We start from the raw sequence: 25,687 nt of genomic DNA on the forward strand, positions 1-25,687 counted from the left end.
GATATTGTAAAATTAGTAAAGGAACATGTTATATCGTATCCGTCCAACCTTATTTTCAGTTTGTAAAATGTCACGATGAATGAATATGAAATACAAGTAATTGTCACGCGTCATCGACTTTCACCTCGACAAGGAGACAGAGTTTTTACGTCAACAGCGTCTCCCCAAGATGTGTTTGATGTTTAAAAATAGAAGAAAATGAGATGATCGAGAAGAAGCGATTCAAATTAAGTTCCATATAAAATTTTCACTAATTAAAATACCACGTGAAGAAACTTCTATACACGATAAACTCTTGAAGTTTATCATACTATATCAACGACAAGGAAATTTTACGATTAAATTTTCATACACTTAACAATATAGACGATTTGATTTTGCAGCTTTAAAAATCAGTGAAATGAAATTAATCATTAACAATATCAAAAAGTCGAAATGAAAAAGGGACGAATCTATTAAGATTTCAATAGAAACGATATGATTCGTTACAAAATACATATTACGTACAATTGAGTGATTCATAAATCACGACCTTCAATGAACAATAGAAAATGCATAACAGGGATATTAATACAATAGTAAAGATTAGTAGAATTTACGTGAGGCTCGTCATAAAGTACCGTTTCTTATTTCCTATACATGACTATTTTTAACCATATTGTATGTACTCAACAATGGAATGTTCGTAATCATCATTGATTATGTAAATTACTTTTCCTTTTGTATGCAGTTATTTTAGTTCCATTCGCGTCATTCAAAAGTGCATAAATTAGAAAAATATTAGATACGGCTTTAAGAGAGAAATTGTACGAAACGTGAAGTTCAAGAGATCACACACAACAAATCCTTAATAACACTATGTTTCCTAAATTCCTATAATAATTATCTGTTCAATAAAAGAATTAGTAAAATGTAACATTGTTCAGAAATATGTACATGTACCCTGCTGGATCAATTAGAGTTTCTACTAAAATAATACTTGGAGATATTAATGCATTAAGTTAATCGAGAAGTTCCGCTGCTAGTTCTCACGAGTACCTTTGCAATTCCATTCCAAAATTTCCATAAATAACAGAAAGTTCAAGCATATGTTCGTTCTAGTGATGGAAATATGGGTCTATAAATGGATTGGGAAATTTATTCGGTTTTAATCATTTATTCGATAAATCGACAAACCATCTACGACAAAGTGCATTTTTGGCATTATAGTTTGCACAATTACAACATGGGGAAACCTGAAACGGAGGCAGCTGAAAATTTGTATTAGATTAATGAGATAACTATTGCTTCCGTATACATGGTGTAAAAGTGCTTCAAATAATTTCAATTGAAGATTGTTAGTCTTGACAATGAAGCATGTACTGACAGACCAACATAGTAATGTTAATTGAAACAAGTTGGTATAAAACAATTTAATATACAGTCAACCCTCCTGTAACGCGATTAATTCGTACCGCGTTATATGGAAACCGCGCTATAAGAAACTCAGATTTAACGTGCAAACTAGATTAATTCGTGCCGCGTTATATGGAAACCGTATACCGCGTTATATGGAAACCGCGCTATAAGAGACTCAGAATTAGTACGAATCAGATTGATTCGTACCGCGTTATATAGGAACCGCGTTGAGTGAAACTCGGAAGTAAGTAAAATCACTTGTTAATCAGTTTGATTCGTTCTGCGTTGAATGAAAATTGCATTCTCAGAGCGTCAAGTTACGGTGCATACGGTTGTGGAAAAAATTTTACAAACACAAAAGGCAAGATAATATGTTAAGTACAATAAAATTATTTTTATTTTTATTTTTTTTTATTCATTATTTTTATTTTTATTATTTTTACAGTATTGTGTAATGTTGTCCAATTACGATAACACAAATTAAGCGAGCAAAAGGCGTTTTATTGAACACTAATCGTGATATGTACGTCTGCACGGTTTTACAGACAGTTTCCTACTAACAAGTTGTAAGTTGCACTTAAAATTGATGACAAAGTAAGTGGTTGCAACAGCGAAAGTTCGGCAGTGCTATTGAATAAAAAAATTCACGCAAATACGCAACAGTCAATCATACGATCTATTTTAAGCATTAAAACAGAACACTGTGAACAATCTCGCATCGTTTCTTCGCTTATAGGGGAATTCCCTGATAACTGAAATTGGAAAATGGTGATGTACCTTCACCAAAAAGAAGGGAATTCCCCGCTAATTTCAACTGTAAACATTTAACACATAGATAAATTCATGCTATAGAGAATCTTCTTAGACCAATTATAATAAGTTGATGGAATGTTGTTGAACGGAAACCGCGTTATAAGAGTACCGCGTTATAGGAGGACCGTCGCAATTTTGGCACCGCGTTATATGGAAACCGTGTTATAAGAGTACCGCGTTGTAGGAGGGTTGACTGTAACACAATCAACCATAATAGAAGATATTCATTGGCCTGGCTCAATAGAGTAATTACAGTCCTTTTTCTTTTTTTTTTTTTTTTATTAAACCCCTGTTAAATTACAATTTGCTTTCCTCGCAGGTGGAAAATATCTGAGTTGAAATACAGTTCTAACAAGTGAAGAAAACTCGTCAGATTCTACCGTGACAACGTCGATTCTTAAGCTGCGTCTACACTGTATAACAAAACTGTGTTATAAAAGAACTTGTTTTATAACAAAATCTGTAACAAGTTTGTACAACATTTCTTATCTCGTTATTAGTAATGGCGTCAAACGGTAGAGGACAAATGTTTTACAATCGCATCACCACTGGTTTAGGCCAACTGGCAACATATCATGTAACAATGTTTTACAACATTTTTTTTTTTTTATCTTTACCGACATTTGATGAATAATATACAACTTGCTGTATAACACGAAATGTGTTATTTAACATAATGTTGTTTTGAAGGTTGTTAGGACTTCTTCTAGCAAGTTTTAGAACTTTGTTATATAACCTGTTATGTTATATAGTGTAGACGCAGCTTTACACATTAAGGACTCAATACAAGATCAGTAAAATAAGATTAAAAAAATGTGACATCTGTTGCACAATGTTGACCAGGGTCGTTTGCACTTGGCGATAAAATTGGTCTGAACTATACGAAATTCAAATGAAATAAATCATAAAAAAGTCATTTATTCCAAGTCTATATTACAATAATTTTCTTTTTTTTCTTTTAATTGTCTCTCCCTCTTTCTGAAAAATGTACAAGTACTTCGTGATTATTTCTCATTTTGAAATTATGAATTTTCGTTAGCCAATACTACTGTCTAGAATTTATGATGAAACATGTTCATGTCAAGTTTAACATTATGGCATTTAAGACGTAATTGTAAGAGTTTTTTTTATTAAAATTTGCTAATAGGAAGGAACTTTAAAGTTGAAAATCAATTTGCAAATATATTCTAAGAATATTTTAATCGCAAGAGAAAGCCAATTATAGATAATGGTAAATGTTTTATCATAGATTAATTAATCAAAGTTTCATTGGAAAAACCTTGGTTTACTTTATTCCAGAATAAAACAATAGAACTTTCCGATGATTATTTAGAACGCGATCAGTGTCATTATATTTTGATATATTTGCAAATTACTGACTGTAACGGACAGCATTGAATGTGCTATATAAAAAGTAGAATTTAATTTTACCTATTTTGATCGTAACAGGGACAATTTCAATCTATTGTTATATATCATAATCGAACAGTACAAAATCAATTTTACTTTTACAGTATTTAGAGACTAAAACAAAATTTTGCCCACTTTTTTCTTTAATTATACATACTTTGCTTCAATAATCCATGCCTTTTACGAATTTATACTGTCTTGAAGAAAATTCTATTCTATTTTGTTTCTACGCGTTCAATTTCGAATTTTCAAGTATTTCAGCAATTATTTGCTGTGGAAAAGACGTTTTATGTGCAAGGGTTAACAAAAGGAGAAAACTGTCACGAATGATCATTTCGGTACAATCTAAATATGCGTTGATAACAGTTTCACTGCATGCGTCTAATTTAAACCGTATTGACGTAAGTTTAAGCGTCTATCTGCGTTAATATTCATGTCCCCTGATAAAGAATCTTAAATTTAAAACCAATTTCATCGAAGAAAAAATAATTTTCTAAGTGAACAAACGATTCTAGTTCATTAAACTAAGAAAATTCCTTTTTTTTTTATACACTAGGAAATACAACTTTGCGTTTCGTTAATAATACAAATTTTGTAGTTTTACCTCTATATTTTAATATTAAACGTTATCACACAGTGTAATCACATAATTATTTCACGAGTGTAGATATTATTAGAGATATGAAAAACAGATGACTACTATGAGTATCAATTAAGATATAAATTTTTATTAAAATGAAATTTATGTGCTTCTCTAGATTTTCTGAACGGAATGTTTAAAGATATTCCATAGTAATTACTTTCCTTTAACCTCCTTTATACTTTTTACAGAAAGTCAACTATTTTACAATAAACTATGAAATTTGTATTATTTTATTTTTCTAAACATGCAAATTTGTTACATTAAAAAATGTTAGTGTAATGCTGACCTGTGGAATAGAACTGCGACCTGAATAATAGTTTTACTCACGGTTCCAGTTTTAGGGATATGCTTGCACGCATGCACATATATATGTATGTGCGCGAACGAGAATCGGACATCGACACGAAATGGAGGGGAGAACGTTGAAACGATAAAACTATATGTAATTCCCGCTGGCGCTCAGTATGCACTGAGGAAGGAAGCGGTAATGGATAGTTGGTGCATTAGTTTCTTTCGTGTGGAAGTGAAAAAAGGAAACAACTGTTAATTTGTTAACAAGAATTCACTCTCCACCAATCACAGTTAGCGTTTTAGCTCCCTCTGCAGGGTAGTTGATCTCTAAAACGCGCGCATACAACATCCACAATTCCGTATGCTTCTTGAATCCTACTTCAAATTTTTACGCTGAAATTATCTAGTTTTTAAAAGTACGAATTGATCGTTTAAAACGGTATAACCTTCAGTACGTCGATTTCTCCACTGACAAGACACACGAATCAAGTGAAAGTGAAATAAAGTATGTGAAAACAAAATCCATACTTTCGGAGTAGTTTCCACTGGAAGTACAACATGAAGTATGTAGCTTCAGTTTCTGTGATGTGAAATTAGCGTGTCTAAAAGCGGCATGAAGAAACGTTTACAGAATTGATAAACAAATAACCCTTTTTGCTGAGTATGTAAAAACCGTTCGTTTATAAATCGTTGTTTGACATTATGATGAAATAATCGAAAGCCATACCTAAAATAACCAACGAGGAACTTGTGAACGTCGATTGAGGTTAGCTTGCGTCTAAATGATCATCACGATTTAAAAGTGTCCGTCCGTGCGTAGAGAGTGACGATTTTATTTGTACACACTGTGCATACGTGTACCGGAGGAGTGCCAGACTGAACAGAGAAATAATGTCAAGCAGTGTTTGCCACGCGCCCCTACCAGCACGAATGGAAGCATTTACCACGAGGCTCTGTCTCCGAGCAGCTGACCAATATGAGCGGCTTCTGCAAGCTCACTTCAATAAGGTACGTCTGACAAAAGTTACTACATAGTTAGTCATCTCGATCCATTGTTCGTATAAAGATAGCTTGGTGGTTACCTCCGTTCGCTAATCGAAGTGCAAGAAATTTCGATGGTACACAGTACTTATCGTATTATGCGAAATGCTATTGTGCTACATTTGATTCTATGTATAGTGCTTAAATTATTGATCAAAATAAAATAATCACTAAATAGACAAGCAATTGAAACTCTGTTTTTCTGTTCTTTTTATCTTTCATGCAAAACATTTCTGTACAGTTTCATTCACACATACATAATTGAATTTTCATTGTAATGTTGTAATTATAAAACAAGTATTTGCGTCAGAATAGCATAATCAGACAAAATAATTCAAAATAATTGCCTACATAATATCTCAAAATTTAAACGAGCTTTACTATTATTAACAAGGTGATGTAATAGCTGTGAGCTTACTGATTTCAGCCAAACAATTTTTAACCAATAAAAATTAATTACGAAGATACTTAATATTAAATTTCCGATAAATTTAACGTGTATTGTAATACTTCAAAATTTTTCTTCTAAACGGTCCTTTATTTAATTAAAGTGGATAGGGTATTGGCATTATTATTCTATTGTTGTTTATTTCAATTTCGTAATGAATATAATTTCATTAACTTTTCTGTTTACACAAACATCATTTTGGTTAACAGTAACGATGATTAATAGCATTTAAAATACTATACACTGACGATTTATGATTACTATTAATTGGAAAGGTATTTAAATAAGAAAAAGCATTTCAAACAGTGCTCTCTATCGTGAGTTTCGAAACACACGATCCTCAAATCAGAACACCAGAACCTAATCTACTTCGCCATCTTTAACTGAGGATACTTCTGTTAAAAAAAAAAAACTACATAGTTGCAATATTTATCGAAGCGATAATTAATGGAAAAAGGAACAATAGAATCGAAAGATTTTTAATACCCAATCTTCCTAATTTATTACGTAATTGGGTTATTTGCTTTTAATGCTTTTTCAGCTTGTACAAGACAACGTCATGACCTTTCGCAAAGAGATTGTTTAAAAAATACTGTAGTTTTAAAGTGGTAAAGTATCATTAACATTTTTCTACTTAAACGTTTTCGATTATGTATAACTACTATTAATGATTTAAATTTTTGTTGGTTACCGATAACCATTATTGATAGTGACAATATTTTTGGTCGCTGATAACCTATATCGATTACGAAAATTTGCCTTGGTTACTGATAATCAATGTCAATGAAAACAAATTTTTTGGTTAAAAATTTTTTTTTTAAATTAATGTTAACCACCTTGTTTTTTAACTCTATTACACAGGATTTTCCAAGCCGTCGTACAATAAATAATGTTATAAGATTTATATGAATTATTAATAAACAATCATTTTAAACAATTGCACTATTGACGATGTTCAAATGTAACGAAAAAATTAGTCCATGATCACCATAGGTTATCAGAAACCAAAAAGATGTTCGTCATTGATAATAGTTACCAATAAAATTAAACTTTTCAATCATGTTAAATTCTGAAAGATCTCCTCAAAATCTTCAACGTAAGCAACAAGCAACTTTTCCTAACGATTTCTTAAATAATAGTTTTTAAAATACTTGCTACTTTTAGTCCTTGATATTTTGCCACGCACGATCACCTAATGTCCTACTTTAAATGATAAAACAGCACATTGGTGCATAATTTATAAATGTCAAAAAAATAATGATTTGTATTTCGTTTAGTCATTGTATACATTTGCAAATGCAATGTATAAACGAATAAATGTCTAAACAAGTATGAAATTAACTATTGCGCAATAAGGACATTAAAGATATTTGTTATAGAATGAAATTCTTCCTCAATGAAAATTCATATATTTTAATGAAGTACATATGTACGTTGTTTTTTACAACAGATTATGCGTACTATTATCAGCCTGCGTAATTACATTTTTGTAATAAGCGAAGAATTCGCTTTGACGATAACAATTGTCAGACATACTACCTTCCACAATTTCAGGCCATTTGCCAATTTACATCAATATTGAATCTGCTACCGATTTTTCATGGATTTGAAATTAATGTCGTAGAAATTAATAGCAATTTACTTCTTTGAGATAGATTTAAGTACTGAAACATTCGTTAACAAATTTTTGATGTTGATCACATTTTTATGAAAATTCCTGCCTAACTTGCAATACATAGCGGACTTGAACTTTCGGCCAACAGTGTATATTAAATTACGAAATTGGAAAGAATAGTTGTATCTATGATCTACAATTAAATTATCTAGATATGGAAATATTAACAAATCTAAGTTGAAAAGTAATTCAAGTTTACTAACGTTCTTCCTGTCTGCAACAATGTTTATCCATTATTAACAATTCAATTCCAAATTCGTCGTATGCCAATATCTGCGAGTTCAAACGAACCCTTAGAAAATCCTTTAACTCATCTAGTCGTTTCAAATACAGGCGTTTTGATTTATCACACGGTGAGATTTGGACAGGTAATCGTGATTGTTACGTGAAAGTAACGGTGATAATTATGTATATTCTTTGATAAAATATTCATCCACATTCGCTCAAGGCATCGTTAACAGTAATGTCGTTCCATTTCTTAATCCCGTTGTTATATTCTCTTCGGCGATATTTATCATTCTTTATTTCGCGTCACGCCGTTTGCACAACTTTAGTTTACTTTACCAATAATTAATTTTTATTTTTCCTCCCTGATGTTTCTGTACACATTTTTTTTTTTTTCATTAAAAACAGAACAATAGAGTTTGTTGCTACCGAATATGTAGAAAAATTAATTTATGGTTTATAAGAAATGAATATGTAACTGTACGAAGGAAATAAAATTTGACGAAGAAAAGAGAAATCTAGAATTAGGTTCTTAGTGCAATTAAAATCATCAATGGTTTTATTCTATTAGAAAATTAAGTTATAATTCATTTTATCGTCAAATTATTATCTTAATTAAATTACCATAAGCACTCCACGTTTAACACGTACGCTGCCAGCCGAAAATCATAAGAGGCCGTGTGACACCGATTCGTAGTCATTCAATGGTAACCAGGTACGCACACACACGCTGTTTTCGCATCAACAGAGGATCGTGGCGGTAGTGATCTGTCGCACGGGAACGGCACCGCCTTTTGATGTCGCGACGGCGACTGATCGATATACATACATGCTGTCGACGCACAGTCGACGCTAGCACACAAGGCGGCACATTGGGTGCGACGATCAGGGTCGTATTTACCATAAGGCGCATGCTGGGGCCTCACACTCTAAGGGACCACATTTTAAAACCTTTACTCCTAGCAAATAACAATATTAAAAACAGCCTAGTTACAGTTGCAAAATAAAATACTTATTTTTAAGCAACTATATGTATACCAATGTTGCGTTATTTTTATTTTGTTAAAATGAGTTATCATGAAAATGTCGACTTTTATTTTCAAAAAGCTTAAAAAAATGTGTATAAAGATTAACTGAAGTAAACTTGTCCCTTTTTGAGGCCTCGTAATGATGTTGCGCCTAGGACCCCGAAAAGTAGATATAAATACGACCCTGGTGGCAGCGCTCAATGTTGATTTTTTTTTTTTTTTCGTTACTCTCACTCAAAACGTGCGGATATTGTTATTGCAAAATTATTGTTAAAAAACGTGATATATCCGTGATATATTCTGTATTGTTCCCTTTGTTTCAAAGATATCAATTTTACTTAAATGAACTTGCTAATTTTGCTGATTTCGAAAAAAATTTATCTCTGTAACTTATTTGTTTTACCAAATCACTTAACATTTGAACAGAAAATCTGTTCGGACTTCAAACGATTAGAAAACCAACAGTTCCGTTACCAATGTTACGCTAGGAGTAAAATTAAACTCTTCAAACTGACCTTGTATTTTCAATTTACTGTTTTTCCTTGCGATTTGAAGACAAAACCTCTATTTCTAATTAAGTGTATCCATAATCTGCGTATTATTTGTATGTATTTATTCAGGAATGTCGATAATACAATACAAATAATACCAGGTAGCTTCGTGTGAATTCGATCGAAAATGGTTTCAGAGAAATCCAAATCGCGAATAAACTTTTGGGATTTGAACAGACTCGACCTTCACTCACGGCAGATGAATAAATTCAAGGCGGTACTCGATAACTACTTCAAGGACCATTTTATCACGAGGATCAAGCAACGCATTCGTATTAATCCGTTAATTTCGTGCAACTCTGTTTCTCGTAAGAATAAAAAGAAAAAGGAGAAATACATGTGCAGGGTGTACAAAGAGTAATTTTCGTGGCTTCAGAGGGTAAATCTACACCCTTGGATGGACGTTTGTAAATAAAACTTGCCGCAAGATTGTTTGTAACAGTGAAAATTATATTAAACACTTTTCACATCGACATATTTTGCACGACAAAACGAGAAAACGTTTGAAAGGAGCGATATTCGAAATAAATGTCGATAAACTTTTGGCAATGATTTGATTGTGTCGAGTTATACATATAGATTAGGACCTCTCTGCCATTCGGTAGGATCTATAGTAAGTAGAGATGGCGTGAAAAATCACTAACGCTGATTTATCACAGTGATCGCAGAATCACGATCACGGTCGTAATTTAACTTCATTCACGACCGTGATCGTGATATCTTTTCTCTTGAGTGAATCGTAATGTGTCGTAATTGTGATCGCAATTCTGTAAACTGTGGTCGTAATTCGCGATCTTTAAAAAAACATGTTCAATTTGATTTGAGGCCATAGTAAGGGCCCAATGTGTTGCCCTGTTTAGCCCTGAGTTGAGTTTAGCAGCTTTGAATAGAATTTTTCACACACACCTACGTATACGCCACAGCTTTGCAAAATGATACAAGGATAGAATCGCGGTGTATCTGAGTCAGCTAGCAGCAAACGTGTACGAAGCACGTAGCATTAGGTGGCTAAAGAGGAAACACCCATCCGACCTAATACCAGAATAGAAAAAACAGGCTATAAACATCCTGTAATGGCATCTCAATGGAGGTCCATTCTCATGCTACCAATCCCAACTATTGCAACAATTTGCCAAATGTCTCTTTAGACAAATTGCAGAGAAGTATAGGGGGGGGAAACAGGCGAACGTATACGTGCTCTTATATAAAACTGCACGAGAATAGATATAGCGTAAGAGAGACGTAGCACTTGAAAGGGATATGTACCGCGCACGTTACAATGAGAAGCTATTGACGAAAATTTGAATTTCTATCATTTTCATCCTACTTTTATAAAAATAGTTCCAATGGATTGATCAGATTCGGCCCGATGAAAATCAGGTCAAACAAGATATAAATCGGACTGGACTAAACAGTAATCAGATTTAAATCACCCTTAAAAATTGTCGTACGTCTCATTTTCACTATCCAAGATATTTGAATTGTTTACTGGTAGATCTAATCCAATTTGAATCGCGTTTAGAATCATTTTCATCGGGAGAATTTCACCATTTCATTGGTACTATTTTCATAAAGATAAGATGAAAATCAGAAGAACGAAAATTTGTACAAGCAGCAAATAAGTACCTACATCCACTTCCTACAAGTTAACTGAAATGATTTTTTTACTGATCAACTTAAAGTATATTGTTGTGTACATTTCGGAATTTTGTGAACATTTACTTTATTAACATATCTAATGTTAACTTAGAAATAAATCGTACATATTATAAGCGAAGAAAGAAACAGGAATACAATTTAATATTAACATATAATATTTATTTAAGTGATAATGGTAATTATTATTGCGTTTCACAGATATTTACTACGAATGTACTTAATATTTTGTTGCTTTACTTTCTTGTTGCTTCGCTGATTAATATCGACCTTCCTCCTATGCTTTACGAATGATATCGAGTAAATTATTTAGATTTGATGGTTTTTGGATATGCTATGTGTGTTGCTTTTTCAACAGAACCTATAACATTTTAGTTGAATTTCAATCTTGCAATTCAACCGACTATTTCATAATAGTAACTTTATTGTCCTATAACAATTGTTTCGCTTCGTGGGAGTTATAGTCCACTGAATGATCTAACGGCCGCATAAATTACTAATAACGTAAGGTAATAATACATTTTTCAAAATACCTATGTAAACATATTAATCCATTATACTGTAGATAGTAGAAAAATGTCTTCTTACGACTTTACTTTTCCGTAAGTGCAACGATACTCGTAAAAAATGCAAATACATTTTTTGGTAATAGAACTGTATTTTTTTCTTTTTTTTTTTTTACGTAGTTCAATTCCCAGGAGCAGTATGGGTATAAAAGTATTAGGGTACAATGTTTATAAAAATACAATATTTCGTGAGATACTTTAAATTGTTAATAAGACGTTTATTAAAGGTGTTTAAATGCTCTGCTATCATATAGTAAGCACTTCATAAATCGTTCCTTTATGTTTTTCACTATGGTCACAGTTTATATTTGAACAATGTAATCTAATTTATGGAAACACAAATGGACGCGAATAAGTACACTTAACTTGAGGTAACCCCATAAAAAGAACGTCAAGAGGAGTTAAGTCCCGAGAACGTGGTGACCATGCTGTTTTACAACGTGTTTCGAACCATCTTTCACGATAAGTAGACATATAATCTGTCACAATGCGTACATTATGTGCAGGTACATCATCCTGTTGGTAGTATATACACTCCCGTTCATAAGTGCACTTACTAAATGTGAAGCAAACCTAAATATAAAATTATTCAGATCCTACAGAAAAATATTCAGTCTGGAATCTTGTAGTGTAACTTTGACGAAGAAGTGTAATTTAAATTATATAATACTCTTTATAGGAACGTAATGGGTGTCCTAATACAGTAAATTCTCTACAAGTGTCAGTCAGTTTGGATTCTACAAGTGTCAGTCAGTTTGGATTCTACAAGTGTCAGTCAGTTTGGATTCTACAAGTGTCAGTCAGTTTAGATTCTACAAGTGTCAGTCAGTTTGGATTCTACAAGTGTCAGTATAGATGGTCCTACGCCTAGGCTGCGTCATTGCTGCGCCTCTGTTATCTCGCTCCCTGTCAGTCAAGCGTGTAACGCTACACCACTCGGTTTCTTTTACGAGATTTCACGGCTCGACAATTCATAATAGAAAAATATAATTTCTTTAATTTTCCTTTTTTTCATCTGAAATTTTCTTTAACATGTTGGTGAGATTTTTCTGATGAAAATGATAGCAAATACGATATAATTTGAACAACATTTACTTATTCACTGTCACGCCAGACAGTGAACGTGTTAATAAGTAAATGTTGTTCAAATTATGTCGTGTTTTATGTCATTTTTATCAGAAAAATCTCATCAATATGTTAAAAAAAATTTCGGTACAAAAAAACGTAAAATTAAAAAAGTTGGTATTTAAATCGCCCTCGACTCACGTTTCATCCTTATCTTTTATTCGCTGTCCTTGTCTACGTTCGGCAAACTACAAAGGCGGGCGCGAGGCTCAGAAACGTAGTCCCTGACTCTACAAGTGTCAGGGTTAGGTTCCTTGCGGACTGACACTTGCGGAGAATTTACTGTACTTATGAATGGTAGTGTACTTTATATTCAGTTACATTCGCAGAGGAACATCATGAAAAATTTAGAAAGAGTAGGATGTACAAATTCTAAAGAGTAGGAAATGTAAATTCTAAAAAGTGTTGTTATCTTTCACTATTTAATATGTTATCAGTGAAGGAATACCGATCAATAATGATAGTATCTAAAATACCGCACCAGACATTAATACTGAAACGCATTTGGTTTCGTATTTCTTCCAAGACAGATTTTCTCTAGCTCACGTGTATTTGCTACGTCTGTTGAACATCCTGTTATTTGTAAATGTACATTCGTCTGTCCATAAAATTTTACGAAGAAAATTTTGATCGTCTATTTGCTGCAAAAAAAATTGATAGAACTGCATGCGTCGTACTTCGTTCCTCCTGGTTGTAAAGTGTTCCCAATAGAGGAACGGTACTGATAATCAATTGATTGATCGATAGTGTCTACGTCCTCAAGCGGTCGAACGTTGTTGATCGATAACATGTGTTACGTTAAGTGTTTACAATTAATATCTATGAGACATCTTCAACGAAACATATGTCTTGTCAAAAATTTGAAATACTTCATGAAATATTCACTCTTCAATATTGTACCCCAATACTTTTATACGTAGAATGTTCCTAAGAATCAATCTATGTAAAAAAGAAAAAAATAGTTCCATCTAAGAAAAAAGTGCATTTGCATTTTTTACATACATCGTTGTACTTAGGAAAAAATGGAAGTCGTAGGAAGATAGACCTTCTTATATCATTCAACTTTTCTCTATCTGTGACCAAACACGAGATATAACCCGGCCCAATTGCGTGACTCATTCTGAATACTAACGCCATTTATGGTCATTGCTTCCCAAATCATAACCAATTCACCGTTTTCTTTAACGATGAATTTGACACATTTTCAATAAAACTTTTTCGATTCAGAAAATTTGCCATCTGATCCAAAACGATCAAACTTAAATTTATCGACTAAAGCTATTCTACTCCACAATTCTCGTTCCATTTATGTTTTTTCGCAAATGCTTACCGCTATCGCAGATCTTCTATGGGAAAAGGCGAGTGGGCAATTCGTCTCATTAGTACAAACATATTTAGACGATAACCTGTTGCGTGAACATCAAATTTCACAACAACTTTGACAAAAATCTGAGTGAGTGTCCACTGCTATTCTATGCCAATCTATTCAGAAACGCCATGTATCGCACGATCTACTTATACGGGGTATACCTTTTCGTAATTTGATAGGACTAATTTCATTTTAAGAGCTGTCTAGGTTTTCCACGTTTTTTATTACTTTGTAGAAAGCATTAATTGGCACAGCCATGCGTTCAGCTATTTGACAAAATAGTCTCGACTGACGTCATCTTCTCATTTCGAAGTCATGAAATTCCTTTTCGCTATTCAGCCGTAATAAGTTGTCCTTTACCCGTTTTTATCGTTAACCCGTTAATCCTCAAAGTTGCGTAAAAGAAACATTTTACAAAAATTAATGAAAAAATTATATTACCTTAGCAATTCAATTTAATCCAGCATGTGTTACAAAGGGTATAGTTTCTTATGTCCTTCAATTTATTAATACAAAATAAGATCCTACTTGTTATTTGCATTTTAATTTACCTAAATAGCCTATCTAATCTTCTGCAGTTTGATGGGTAAAAAAAATGTACTCCAAGTATTTATCCAAATAACTTCATATACTGTTAGCTAAAATTTATTTCGTGGTCGCAAATTTTCATTTTTTTTTTTATCATAACTACCTATTTACATGTATTTTCGTTTATAATAGAAAGTACTATCTAGAAAATAATAATTAATGGGTCAAAATATGTGTCACGCCAACTCTGTCCACCTCAAATATCTCCATTATTTCAAGTACTAAGTGAAAACATTAGAAAAGTCGCATGGTTGCAAGAAAGCCATATGTAGCACAACGACAACAGTTCCTTTTTACAGGATGAAGCGCAGGTATCTGAAGGTTAATTTTTTTTTTTAATGGTCCAATTAGATAGTGTAAGCACCACTTGAAAACAAACAATTAAAGTCAGGATAGTGTGGTATCCCAAAAATAATTTATTCTGTATTCCTAAGCGATTCTTATAATGGTCCAATTAGATAGTGTAAGCACCACTTGAAAACAAAGAATTAAAGTCAGGATAGTGTGGTATCCCAAAAATAATTTATTCTGTATTCCTAAGCGATTCTTAAGGTTTCCGGCGTCCGTCTCGCTCGACGGCTATTTCCAGAATGTCCTTTCCGCGTCGTATCCCACGTTGCTCCGAAAAACCGTTGGAGCCCCCTCGTTCGACTTTCCGGGGAAAGGGCTTAGTTTATGGCACCCTCAGGTACCCGCGCGCTTTCTCTTCCTGGGTTACAAAGTCCAGGCCACCACTTCGCCGCCGGAATCTCGCATTTCTTACAATAGAATAACGAATTTCGAGTGTAAAAGTACTGAGGTGGGTGAGGAACGTCGTTACCCTGTTTTCACCTCAATTTATTAAAGTATAAGTGTACGGTCGGCGTACAATTGGTCCAGAAAATACAATCGTTTATTTTGTTACTTGTCCCGGCGGCAGCGGTTCGGCGGGTACGTCGCGATGGTCGGTAAAGGAACAAACTGTCCGGAGGTGTAGGCGTACCGGGTTTTTATATCGTTAGGACAGGGAGACAGGAGTAGCGATAGATAAAGGTAGAAGTGGAGAAAGTGGTGAAAACGGAAAATTCGTAGAAAGCGGGGCCGTTCGTCCTCGTGCGAACCTGGATGCCAAATGTGCGTTTCTTAGGCCACTCGAGGACGAAGGCAAGTCTTAACCCGGGGAGAGACAAAAGAACGGAAACTAAAATCTGAAGGAGTTGGAAAAGGGAAGGTTCGCGTAGAAGAATAGAACGAGGTTCAATAAGGGTCTGTTGACGACGACGTACCCGCCACAGTACTAAGGTACATTTGTCGTAAAACTCACCTGTGGAAGAATAGAACGAGGTTCGGTAAGGGTCTGTTGACGACGACGTACCCGCCACAGTACTAAGGTACATTTGTCGTAAAACTCACCGTTTCTGAGATATTCATTTTCCATCCTATTACTTTCACTATGAAGCACGTTCTTCGGCACGTTCTACAGTAAATAGTAAATATCGTGAAATGACATTGTTAAACTTTCGTCAACTCTCAGTATTAATAAGTTTCTCACTCAGTGATCATAAGGTTGTCAATATGGAATTCTCATTCAAACAACAAGTAGGTATACTTTTCATTTATCGACAAAATCGGTGAAATTTGTAAGAGCGGTCGTGAAAACTACGTAACTAGTGGAGACAATGAAATTAATGTTTTTGCAATGATGAATCATGACCCGCAGATTAGAGTACGACACATTGAATGTTACTCTGGGACCAGCAGACACAGTGTATCATGAATACTCGCTCGTCGTAAATTTCATCCGTATCATATCAGCTTTCAGCGCAACTTTAACGGCATGGATTTTGTTTATAGACTCTAAAACAGTTACAAATTGATTCAAACTACTCCTCTTTCATATTATACACCAATGAGGCTATTTTTACTAACACTGAAAGTGTTGATTTACATAATATGCACTATTGGTCAGTGAAGAATCCTTACTGGTTACGAAAAATTGAACGTAAAAGAATATCACAGGAATGATGAGTTTGTAAGAGTTGTATACCCATGCAAAAGCTGTTTAAAATCGATTTTCTCGAAAACCAAGTCCTAGGCAAAGAAATTTTGTTCCATCCTCAATTTGTATTTGCATAAGGAATCACATTCCTTTTGCTGCTACCAACATTTCGACCACTCCCTGGATAATAAATTATGGCCCAATAATTAAAAAATAAAAAACTTATTTTTCGCTCAATACATTCAATCGCACAACCTGTTCATTGCAAGTGCAATTTTAATTGCAAGTGATCGACATCTGCGGATATACATTTAGCAACAGAAAAGTTCTGCTCGAGAAAACATTTCACTTTAAATACCATCAAAATTTTTGTACGAATCGGGTGCAATGTACACGAGTCATATTTTTTCCGTATCAAAATTCAGTTTATTTATATATGTATATTAAGGTGCATACTTTTACTACGCAATAGGCGACGTCAATCGTGGAGAATGTAATAATTTAGTAAGCGCACAAGACGCGATGTTAATGCATGTTGTTTGTTCCACTGCTTATACAGTTCAGCACTTTTCTGTTTTGTTTATCCAGTTTATTTATACAATATTGTATTTCAAGAATTTAAGGCTTTCACGGCCTGGAGCATAATTATTATTACTGAAGCTTTCAAGAGTATTCAGGAAAGAGTATTCAGTGCTCACTGTGCTCACATCTGTGATGAAGTAAGTTGCAATGCTTACGAAACGACGGAATGCCCTTTCCATGCCTGACACAACTTACACCCAAAAGCCTTGATAATAATAATATTGTGCTTATTATTTTATCAAATGTATAAATATACAGGGTATTTTATAAAACCAAAAAAAAAAAGGAACAATCATTTAATTACGTCAATATAAAGCATTCTGAGAGTAAATTTTCGCATATGCTTTGAAAAACGTTTTCTATTGTAATTTTATGTTTATGATTATACAGAGTGCGCCAGTATAAGACGAGCATCAAAATATTTCGTTTGTTTTTAATGATATTGAAAATGTTTAAAGCACAATTCGAATAGTTTCGTGGAAGGAAAATTCTGAGTATTATAAGAGTATTATGGCTTCTACATCAATTATTCAAAGTTCTTTTATTTTTATTGTTGGATTATTTGATTTTGAGCTTATGTCTATTTTTGTTTTATTTTATTTAATTTATTTTTGTTTGTTGTGTTCTAAAAAAAATTTTTAAATATTAATGATTTATCTAGTTTATTAAATGTTTCTTTTAGTCGTATAATGAAGTTTATGTATGTTAGTTTAGTTTTAGGATATTCTGGTTTTCCGCCGTTTTGTTGTTTTTTCTTGAAATGGATTATTATTAGTGTTTTTTTGTATAATTCGATTTTTTATTATATTTTTGTTTTTGTTTATACATTTAGTTCTGTTATAGTTCTTTGGGTTTATGTTGGTTTTTTTAGTTATTCTTTGGTTGGTTATTTTCCTAGGATGAAAAAGCCTATTTTATATTCTTTTTTTTTTAGTAATTATTTTAGTTTTTTTTTGGGTTTATCTATGTTGCTTTCGTTTACGGGTTTTATGTTTGTGGGGTTACTTTATTAAGTGTTTTAATTTTTAGTTAAGTTTGATTTATACAATTTTAAATTTGCAATATGTCTGAGTTATGACACCGAGATGATCTTAAACACCAAAAAAATGATCAAATTCCAAAACAGTGTTGGAATGGTATACGAACTTACTGTTTACGTTATAAATGCTCAAAATGATGTCAGAAACAGAAGTTTCATACCTCGAAACTTACAGTTTACACGGGTACTTGACAGATTTTCAAACTTTTCAAAAACGAAGCTTTAAATGAAAAAAAGGTTATTGTTTCTTTTTGAACTTATTTTTGCACGTAAAATCACCACCAGGCCGATTGTACCACGATTTTTGGGGCAACCTGTATTACACACGTGCGTTCGTTGAAACAATTTTTAAACGTACGGACGGAATAGTACGTGAACTTACTGTTTGCGTTATAAATGTTCAAAGTGATATCCATTGGCAGCGATACACTTTCTAAAATCAGCAATCACGAATTATGAGACTCTTTCGGTTGTTCCTGATGTGATAACCGTGGTCACCGTGTCTTTTACGGGCAGAAAATCATTCTTTCTACAGTCGTATAGCTTCTCGCAAGCATTGTCTAGCTTTATTATAGTTTTCGAAGAAAATGAGTTTGGAAATCCGTCAGAGACCTGTGTATTAACTGCAAGTTTCGAGATGTGAAACTTCTGTTTCTGCAAATGTCACGATTTGCGGTTCAACGGCCGCTACGAAATGCAATAGAAAATGAAAACCTTAGCGGCCTTGAAAAAATTGAGAAAAAGATCGTAAGAAAACATTTTCCTTTTATGGCATTTCTGCTTCGAAACTAATCAAATTATGCTTTAAACATTTCTAATGTCATTAAAAACAAAGGAGATATAGAGGTGTTTGCCTTATGCTGAGACACCTTGTGTATGTATTTATTAGATTCTTGTATTTGAAATGCCATTGCGTAATACTGCTTTCAGGTGTTACATCGACACCTAGTCAAAGTAAGATTACTCGTGAAATGATTTTACATTTATTATGCATTTTTTTCGCTCTATAAAACCTTATATCTAATGCTGATAATACAGAAAAATTGAAGTTAAAGAGTTGAAATAAAAGTGCATTAATTTCAGCTATTGGATTCTGAATGTATACAAACTGATTTACACAAATAGAAACATTTCGATATCTCCAAACCTACGCAATCAATGTTAATCGTTCTTGCCTGAAATTTTATAAATCACAAGAGCTTTTACATGTGCGTTAGAGTTGATTTTCATTCATCTTCTGCAAAAAGACGATAATTAAACATTTCGTATCGATACATAAATTATTGAGTCTGTCATTCCTATTTTTGGCTTCGTGTTAGCTTTCAGGTCGTTTAAACGTTACTTTTTTTTTTTTTTTACATATTATCATAAAAAGAGTCAAGTAGTAAAAGATGAGGAAACCGGGACATTGTTACAAAATGAATCGGTACGAAATTATGCTTCTATTTTCAAAATTTTTGTTTAATAATATATGCGTTACCGTTGTATAACATGGTGGAGCTTCATCTTGTTGAAACATTTCTCTTCTGACAATCAGCAGTATATCTTTCAGAAGGTTCGGTAATTCAATTTTTCGATGCTCAGTCAGTTGTAAAGAAGAACCTGTATATGGTTGCGCAACTTCCTGCGCTTCCTCTTATGGAAGGTCGGATTGACGTAGTTGTATTGTTGCACGATATGTGCCAACTTAAGTGAAACGGTTAATTGCTCTAAACCGTGTTGGTTACAGTCAAATATCGCGAGCTAGTCTTACTTAAATATTGCAGACAGCGCAATGCTTAGGTCAATTTATTGCTAACTCACTTTGAATATTGTTGAATAATTTCGCGCTGTTTTATTCAAGTACATATACAGTAGATGGGCATTAACCTATAGTCGGGGCTAAATGTATTGGCCGGTCGCGTAGATTTTCCACACTGACGAAACCTACAAAGGGAGACCTGTGTATGTAGCGGTTCAATAGGTCACCATCATAGGCGTATCTATTTTTATAACGCGATCTTTATTTCACTTCTGGCAGCAATATCCTTTCTTCGTTTTATATCTTATGAAGATACAGAAGTGTTGCGTTAGCTGATCGGAATTTTGCCCTGTTAGCTGACCATCGCTATCTCCACCAGTTCTTACAACTGGCGTCATAGAATGAGTCTTCTACCTCGATATTTCGTATTAGGTATCTGTATCACACTCGTACTTAATGGAGAAGAAACATACTCGGGATCTTTTACCTCCCTTGATAGCTGGCCAGATATGGTCCCGAGCCACGTTCAGTTAACGTTGGGCCTTAGGCCCAATGTCCACGATGCGTCGCGTCAGAGAAGCGTACGCGTAGCGTATGAGGTGGCTACGTCTCACTTTCTTTCAATTCATACTTACCTCAATTTTAAGCGTAAAATTTATGAAATCTGCACCAATGAACAGTTATTTTTATTTTTTAAACAGAAAATGCATGTTTTTTATTTGTGGACATTGGGAAAATATCGAACATAAAAATAATACAGAATGTTATATTTACTTTATTATTGCACATTCTCTTTATTAATTATGGGAAACAATAATTTTTTCAAAAAACATGCATTTTCTATTTAAAAAATAAAAATAACTGTTCATTGGCGCAGATTTCATAAATTTTACGCTTAAAATTGAGGTAGGTGTCAATTGAAAGAAAAAAAGAAAATATCGAATGGCAAATTAAACTTGGAGACGACATCTTCAAATACTGCAAATTTCAGGAAAATCCGTTTCCCGTCGACCGTGCCGTCTCCTTGTCAGTCAGTCGCGTCAGAGATGCGTTCGCGGCGAAATGTCGCTTGCTGTACGCTTCGGTGTTGCGTAGCGTATGAGATGTGGGCGGCTTCTATTCACGAAGCGTACAGCAAGGTTTGCGTCAATTACGAAGATGGGCCTTACGTTTCGTGGCAACGTATGCTAGGCGTCACGACAAATGCATGTCGCAACGGTAGCGTAACGATGACGCTTTGTCGACAGATATCCACTGTTTGCTAACGTTGGGCCTTAGGCCCAATCTCTGACGCGACGCATCGTGAACATTGGGCCTAACGCGGCACTTTTATGTATACAGGTTGACCAAGGAAACCTGAAGATTCTAACGCGTATGCCTGTGCAAATGAGCGGAAAACAGGTTGGCGCGCTAGTTTACGGTCACAGATTCTCTCTGCTTGAGAGAAAGTTTTGGTGTTGATAGATAAGTGGTTTTGAACCAGCCATCGGTAATGTCGCATGCTGATAAAAGAATGAGAAAGTGAAAAAATTACCAGGGTTGTCTTTTTACCAAGGTTGACGCACAATATAAGCATTTAGGACGTTAGTTTCCAAAATACTCAAATACAGTAAACTATTATTGTAAAGGTAACCTCAGGAAATGTATCAATATTTTTTAAGATTTAGAAAAGTTCTTTTGTTATTCCTAAATAATAAACATAGGTTTCTGTGCTTTAAAAAATTGCTTACCCAGCCCAAACATTTCTAACAGAAATGTAAAAAAGCATATCACTAAAAATCGACAGCCACCGTTTCCGTCTGTCCTTTTTTGGCCATATGCTTACGTTAGACACATAAGTACTCTTTTCGGGGGCACCAGTTTTCGGATATATACGTTAATTGGTGGAATTTCTTTAAAAATTATTTAATGACCATCGTAATACACATCACTGAATTTGTTTTACTATTATTACAAAAAAGTTAACTTCCATTTAAAAAATTGAAGATGACGGAATTTCGAAAAATACGAGTGATAGGAATAAATCGAATAATTCACCATCTGGTCCCGTTCGAACCATGCAGATTTCATCTGTAGCAATTTTTGCCCAAGTTATTACTTTGAGACTTATCACTGTCATTCCAGTTATGACATTTCGAATAATTGAAATTAAAATATCCCCTAAACTAATGATTTTTTTACATGAACAGGTCCTTCAACTTGACCTTCATACATATGTCCTCTACGCATCCTCCTACAAAAAAATCTAATCACGTCAAATTATGTCCCCCTTGAAGCCATTAAACTTTTATCTGAAACATTTTTCGTTGAAATTATTGCTTACGTACTAATCGAAGTGGGTTAGATTAGGTCCTGTTACGTGCTCCACCCTGTATACAACAGCCAGCATTTCAAATATCAAATTTTTGCAAAGATTTCGATCAAAAATCCTTTGGACTATATTTAACGCACTATGGTACATCCCAATCAAAATAATCCACAGCGACCTAGAAATACCTACATATATACAATCACTGTTCCGTCGTGCAAGAACGGAACACGTGGGATCTTTGTTGACCAAGTTTATGACACGCTCGCACAGGCAAGGCTATTTTTAAGAGCAAGACGCTTCGTAGCATCGCGAAAAATAATTAACTTCTTCCGAACAATGGCTTTAGAATTTTTCTTTTTCTGCGTCCTCAAGAGCCGAAGACGCGCCATAAACCCGGTGTTTCTGAAGGGTCAATCTTCACGTGCATGTAAGGATACTCTCGGTCGAGGGTTGACCTGGCGGGAATTATCGACACGTCACTGAAAGATATCGAAGACTTCACGTACCCGCAGGTATCGCTCCACTCCTTCCAAGGAAAAGCGCGCTAAGGGCGCACTGGAGGGGTGCGCGACACTCAAGAGGCACTTTGATTGGTAATTTGTAATTTCGTGGCAAACCTTTCAGCGTGCCTTCTTGCATTCACGGAGGAGCCACGATCGGACTCCCCAAAAAATCGAGTAATTCGTCGGTTCGTTCTCGAGACACACATTCATTCGTTCACCAGTGCTCGATACTCACGTTCGGTAGCTAACGTTCGAGCTAACATTCGTACGCACAGTCTTGAGTCTGTCCATCGTCCGGGGCAAAAAATTCATTCGTTCGCAAGTACTCGAGTCGTACATTCATTCGAAACGTTCATTTCACAACCATACGAATGAAGACATTTTTTATCCTTTCGCAACGTTCGAAGGAACGGATTCTGAATACGATAGCCAATATTAATTTGGCGGGTAATTGTGCGCCAGTGAACATTTGGAACGCGACTTGCACGACACAACAATCACAGAAGAAATCAAAAATCACAGCAACTTATACTTTGTGAAAATTCACTGACCTCGAAACTAATCCACTCAAGTAACCCCATACACTCAGACTTAAGAAACACACCTCCCTTATCCTGATAAATAGATTTATGTATGTACTTAAATACCTTCCGATAGTAAACATACGGCCATGATAATCGCTACTGAAATCGCTCCTGCTGCTATTATACTTTCTTTATTCTTGTTTACGCTCCTTTTTTCGTATTTATTCCTTCCATTCTCCTATCTTAAATTCATACACAACGTAACAAATAAATTGGAATTACTGTTCATGTCAAGATACGTCATCTAATTTATTACAAATTTCCTTAGAGGAATTAATTAGCGGCCATAAACCTTTCATGTCGCCGATAGATAAGTAAATACGACGTGCGAGATTGAATATTAATTTTAGCTATTCCAAAAAATAGTAAAATAGTAATAACACACTGTAATAAAGTAGTCTTATAATTTTTACAATTTTTACGACCACGTATGTGTGCCTTACGACCTCACTCTACCTCACGCAGAGTGTATGAAAATTACGAATATAATAATTTTCATTATTATGTCGAAAATCAAAATTCCAATTTATTAAAATAAAAGTAAATTTACATAATACTGGATTAATATTGTGCGGCGAAAATTAAAAAATATCTTAGTTTTTAATATATTATTTAAACAAATAAATTCTTCAAAAGCTGTTTACATAACAGAATTCCTTCTTTAAAAACAAGGAATCTCCACATTTGAATCATTTTTCTAAACTTAATGTAATTATTTCCGAGATATGTATTCCATAAAATATGTTCGGTATACGTGCTCAGCTTTGAGGGCTGTTTTCTACACATAAAGAAAAATACTTGTCAATATTTTTTTGAAAACTACATCATTAGGGGACTCTCCAGTATATGAGCTACTCAGAAGCCAAAGTGACTAACTCCATAAAATATAATTTATTAAATTTGTTTTATTTATGAAAAATTAAGCAACAAGCATGTCCTTTGATACGAAAATTGGAAGAGAAAAAATGGAGTTAATCATTTTGGTTTTCGAGTGGCTCATACGTATCTCTTATAGGAACGTGACAAATTGTAAGAAAGGAAACCTTCTCTGTCATGCATGTACAGTGGAGGACAAAAGTATATATACACCCTATAAAATGGAATAACTTTTTTAAAATTAGGCGAAACGACTTGAGTTTCTTTTGAGAAGTTAGAAAAATTAATTTACTAGATGACGTGTACAAAATTTGTTGAAAAAACTGCAATTAGTCGGAATCGCGGAGAAAATAGCGAAGGTCGCTTTTTACAACTTTTTTATCTGAGCTCGTGATGAAAATTTAAAAAATACGTTTTGTAGATCTATGTCAATTATACGCACGCTGAAAATTTCATCGAAATCGGTGGATGGAGAAACAAGCGGCAAGCATCGAAAAAATCTTCAAATTTGTTACAGTTATAGGCCGAAAGTCGTGAAATAGTGCGATTTTCACAATCTTTGTCAATTATACGCACGCTGAAAATTTCATCGAAATCGGTGGATGGAGAAACAAGCGGCAAGCATCGAAAGAATCTTCAAATTTGTTACAGTTATAGGCCGAAAGTCGTGAAATAGTGCGATTTTCACAATCTTTAACCGTTTGTAGCTCATAGCAACGTTAACTGATTTCGATGAAATTTTCAGCATAGATCTACAAAACGTATTTTTTAAATTTTCCTTACGAGCTCAGATAAAAAAGCTATAAAAATTTACTTCGCGAAATAATATTTTCTTCGCGATTCCGACTAATTGCAGTTTTTTCCAAATTTTTTCTACACGTCATCTAGTAAACCTAATCTTTCCAAGTTCTCAAAAAAACTCAAGTCGTTTGGCCCAATTTTAAAAATGTTATTCCGTTTTATAGGGTGCATGAATACTTTTGTCCTCCACTGTATATGTGTTTGTGTAAATAGAGTCAAATGAACTTAGTATTCCAACAGTCTTATCGCAATCAAGCTCGTATTGTATATTACAAACATATTAATAAAGTACCATATCAATTACATAAGTGCTGTATATATACCATTGCAACTTGCCTTTTGTAAATATTTTGCGGACACAAGCAAATCAGAGATTCAAGCGCAGAGACCAATGATCTCTGGCACACTCGACAGACTATCAAAAAACTGGTCTCACATGATCCAT

The 25,687-nt window shown here is 34.0% G+C and overlaps 1 protein-coding gene across 1 annotated transcript in view; it reads left to right on the plus strand.

The window, feature by feature from the left end:
* Positions 1–4,827: 4,827 nt before the first annotated feature.
* Positions 4,828–25,687, plus strand: part of LOC108577684 (inositol-trisphosphate 3-kinase A) — a 41,829-nt gene continuing 20,969 nt past the window's right edge. The window contains exon 1 of the mRNA XM_017940874.1: positions 4,828–5,563. Within this exon, the coding sequence (XP_017796363.1) occupies positions 5,447–5,563 (117 nt within the window). The 5' untranslated portion in view covers positions 4,828–5,446. The remainder of the gene's footprint in view (positions 5,564–25,687) is intronic.

The sequence above is a fragment of the Habropoda laboriosa genome, unplaced genomic scaffold (genome assembly GCF_001263275.1).
Source record: "Habropoda laboriosa isolate 0110345459 unplaced genomic scaffold, ASM126327v1 scaffold786, whole genome shotgun sequence".
In the NCBI taxonomy this organism is placed as follows: Eukaryota; Metazoa; Arthropoda; class Insecta; order Hymenoptera; family Apidae; genus Habropoda; species Habropoda laboriosa.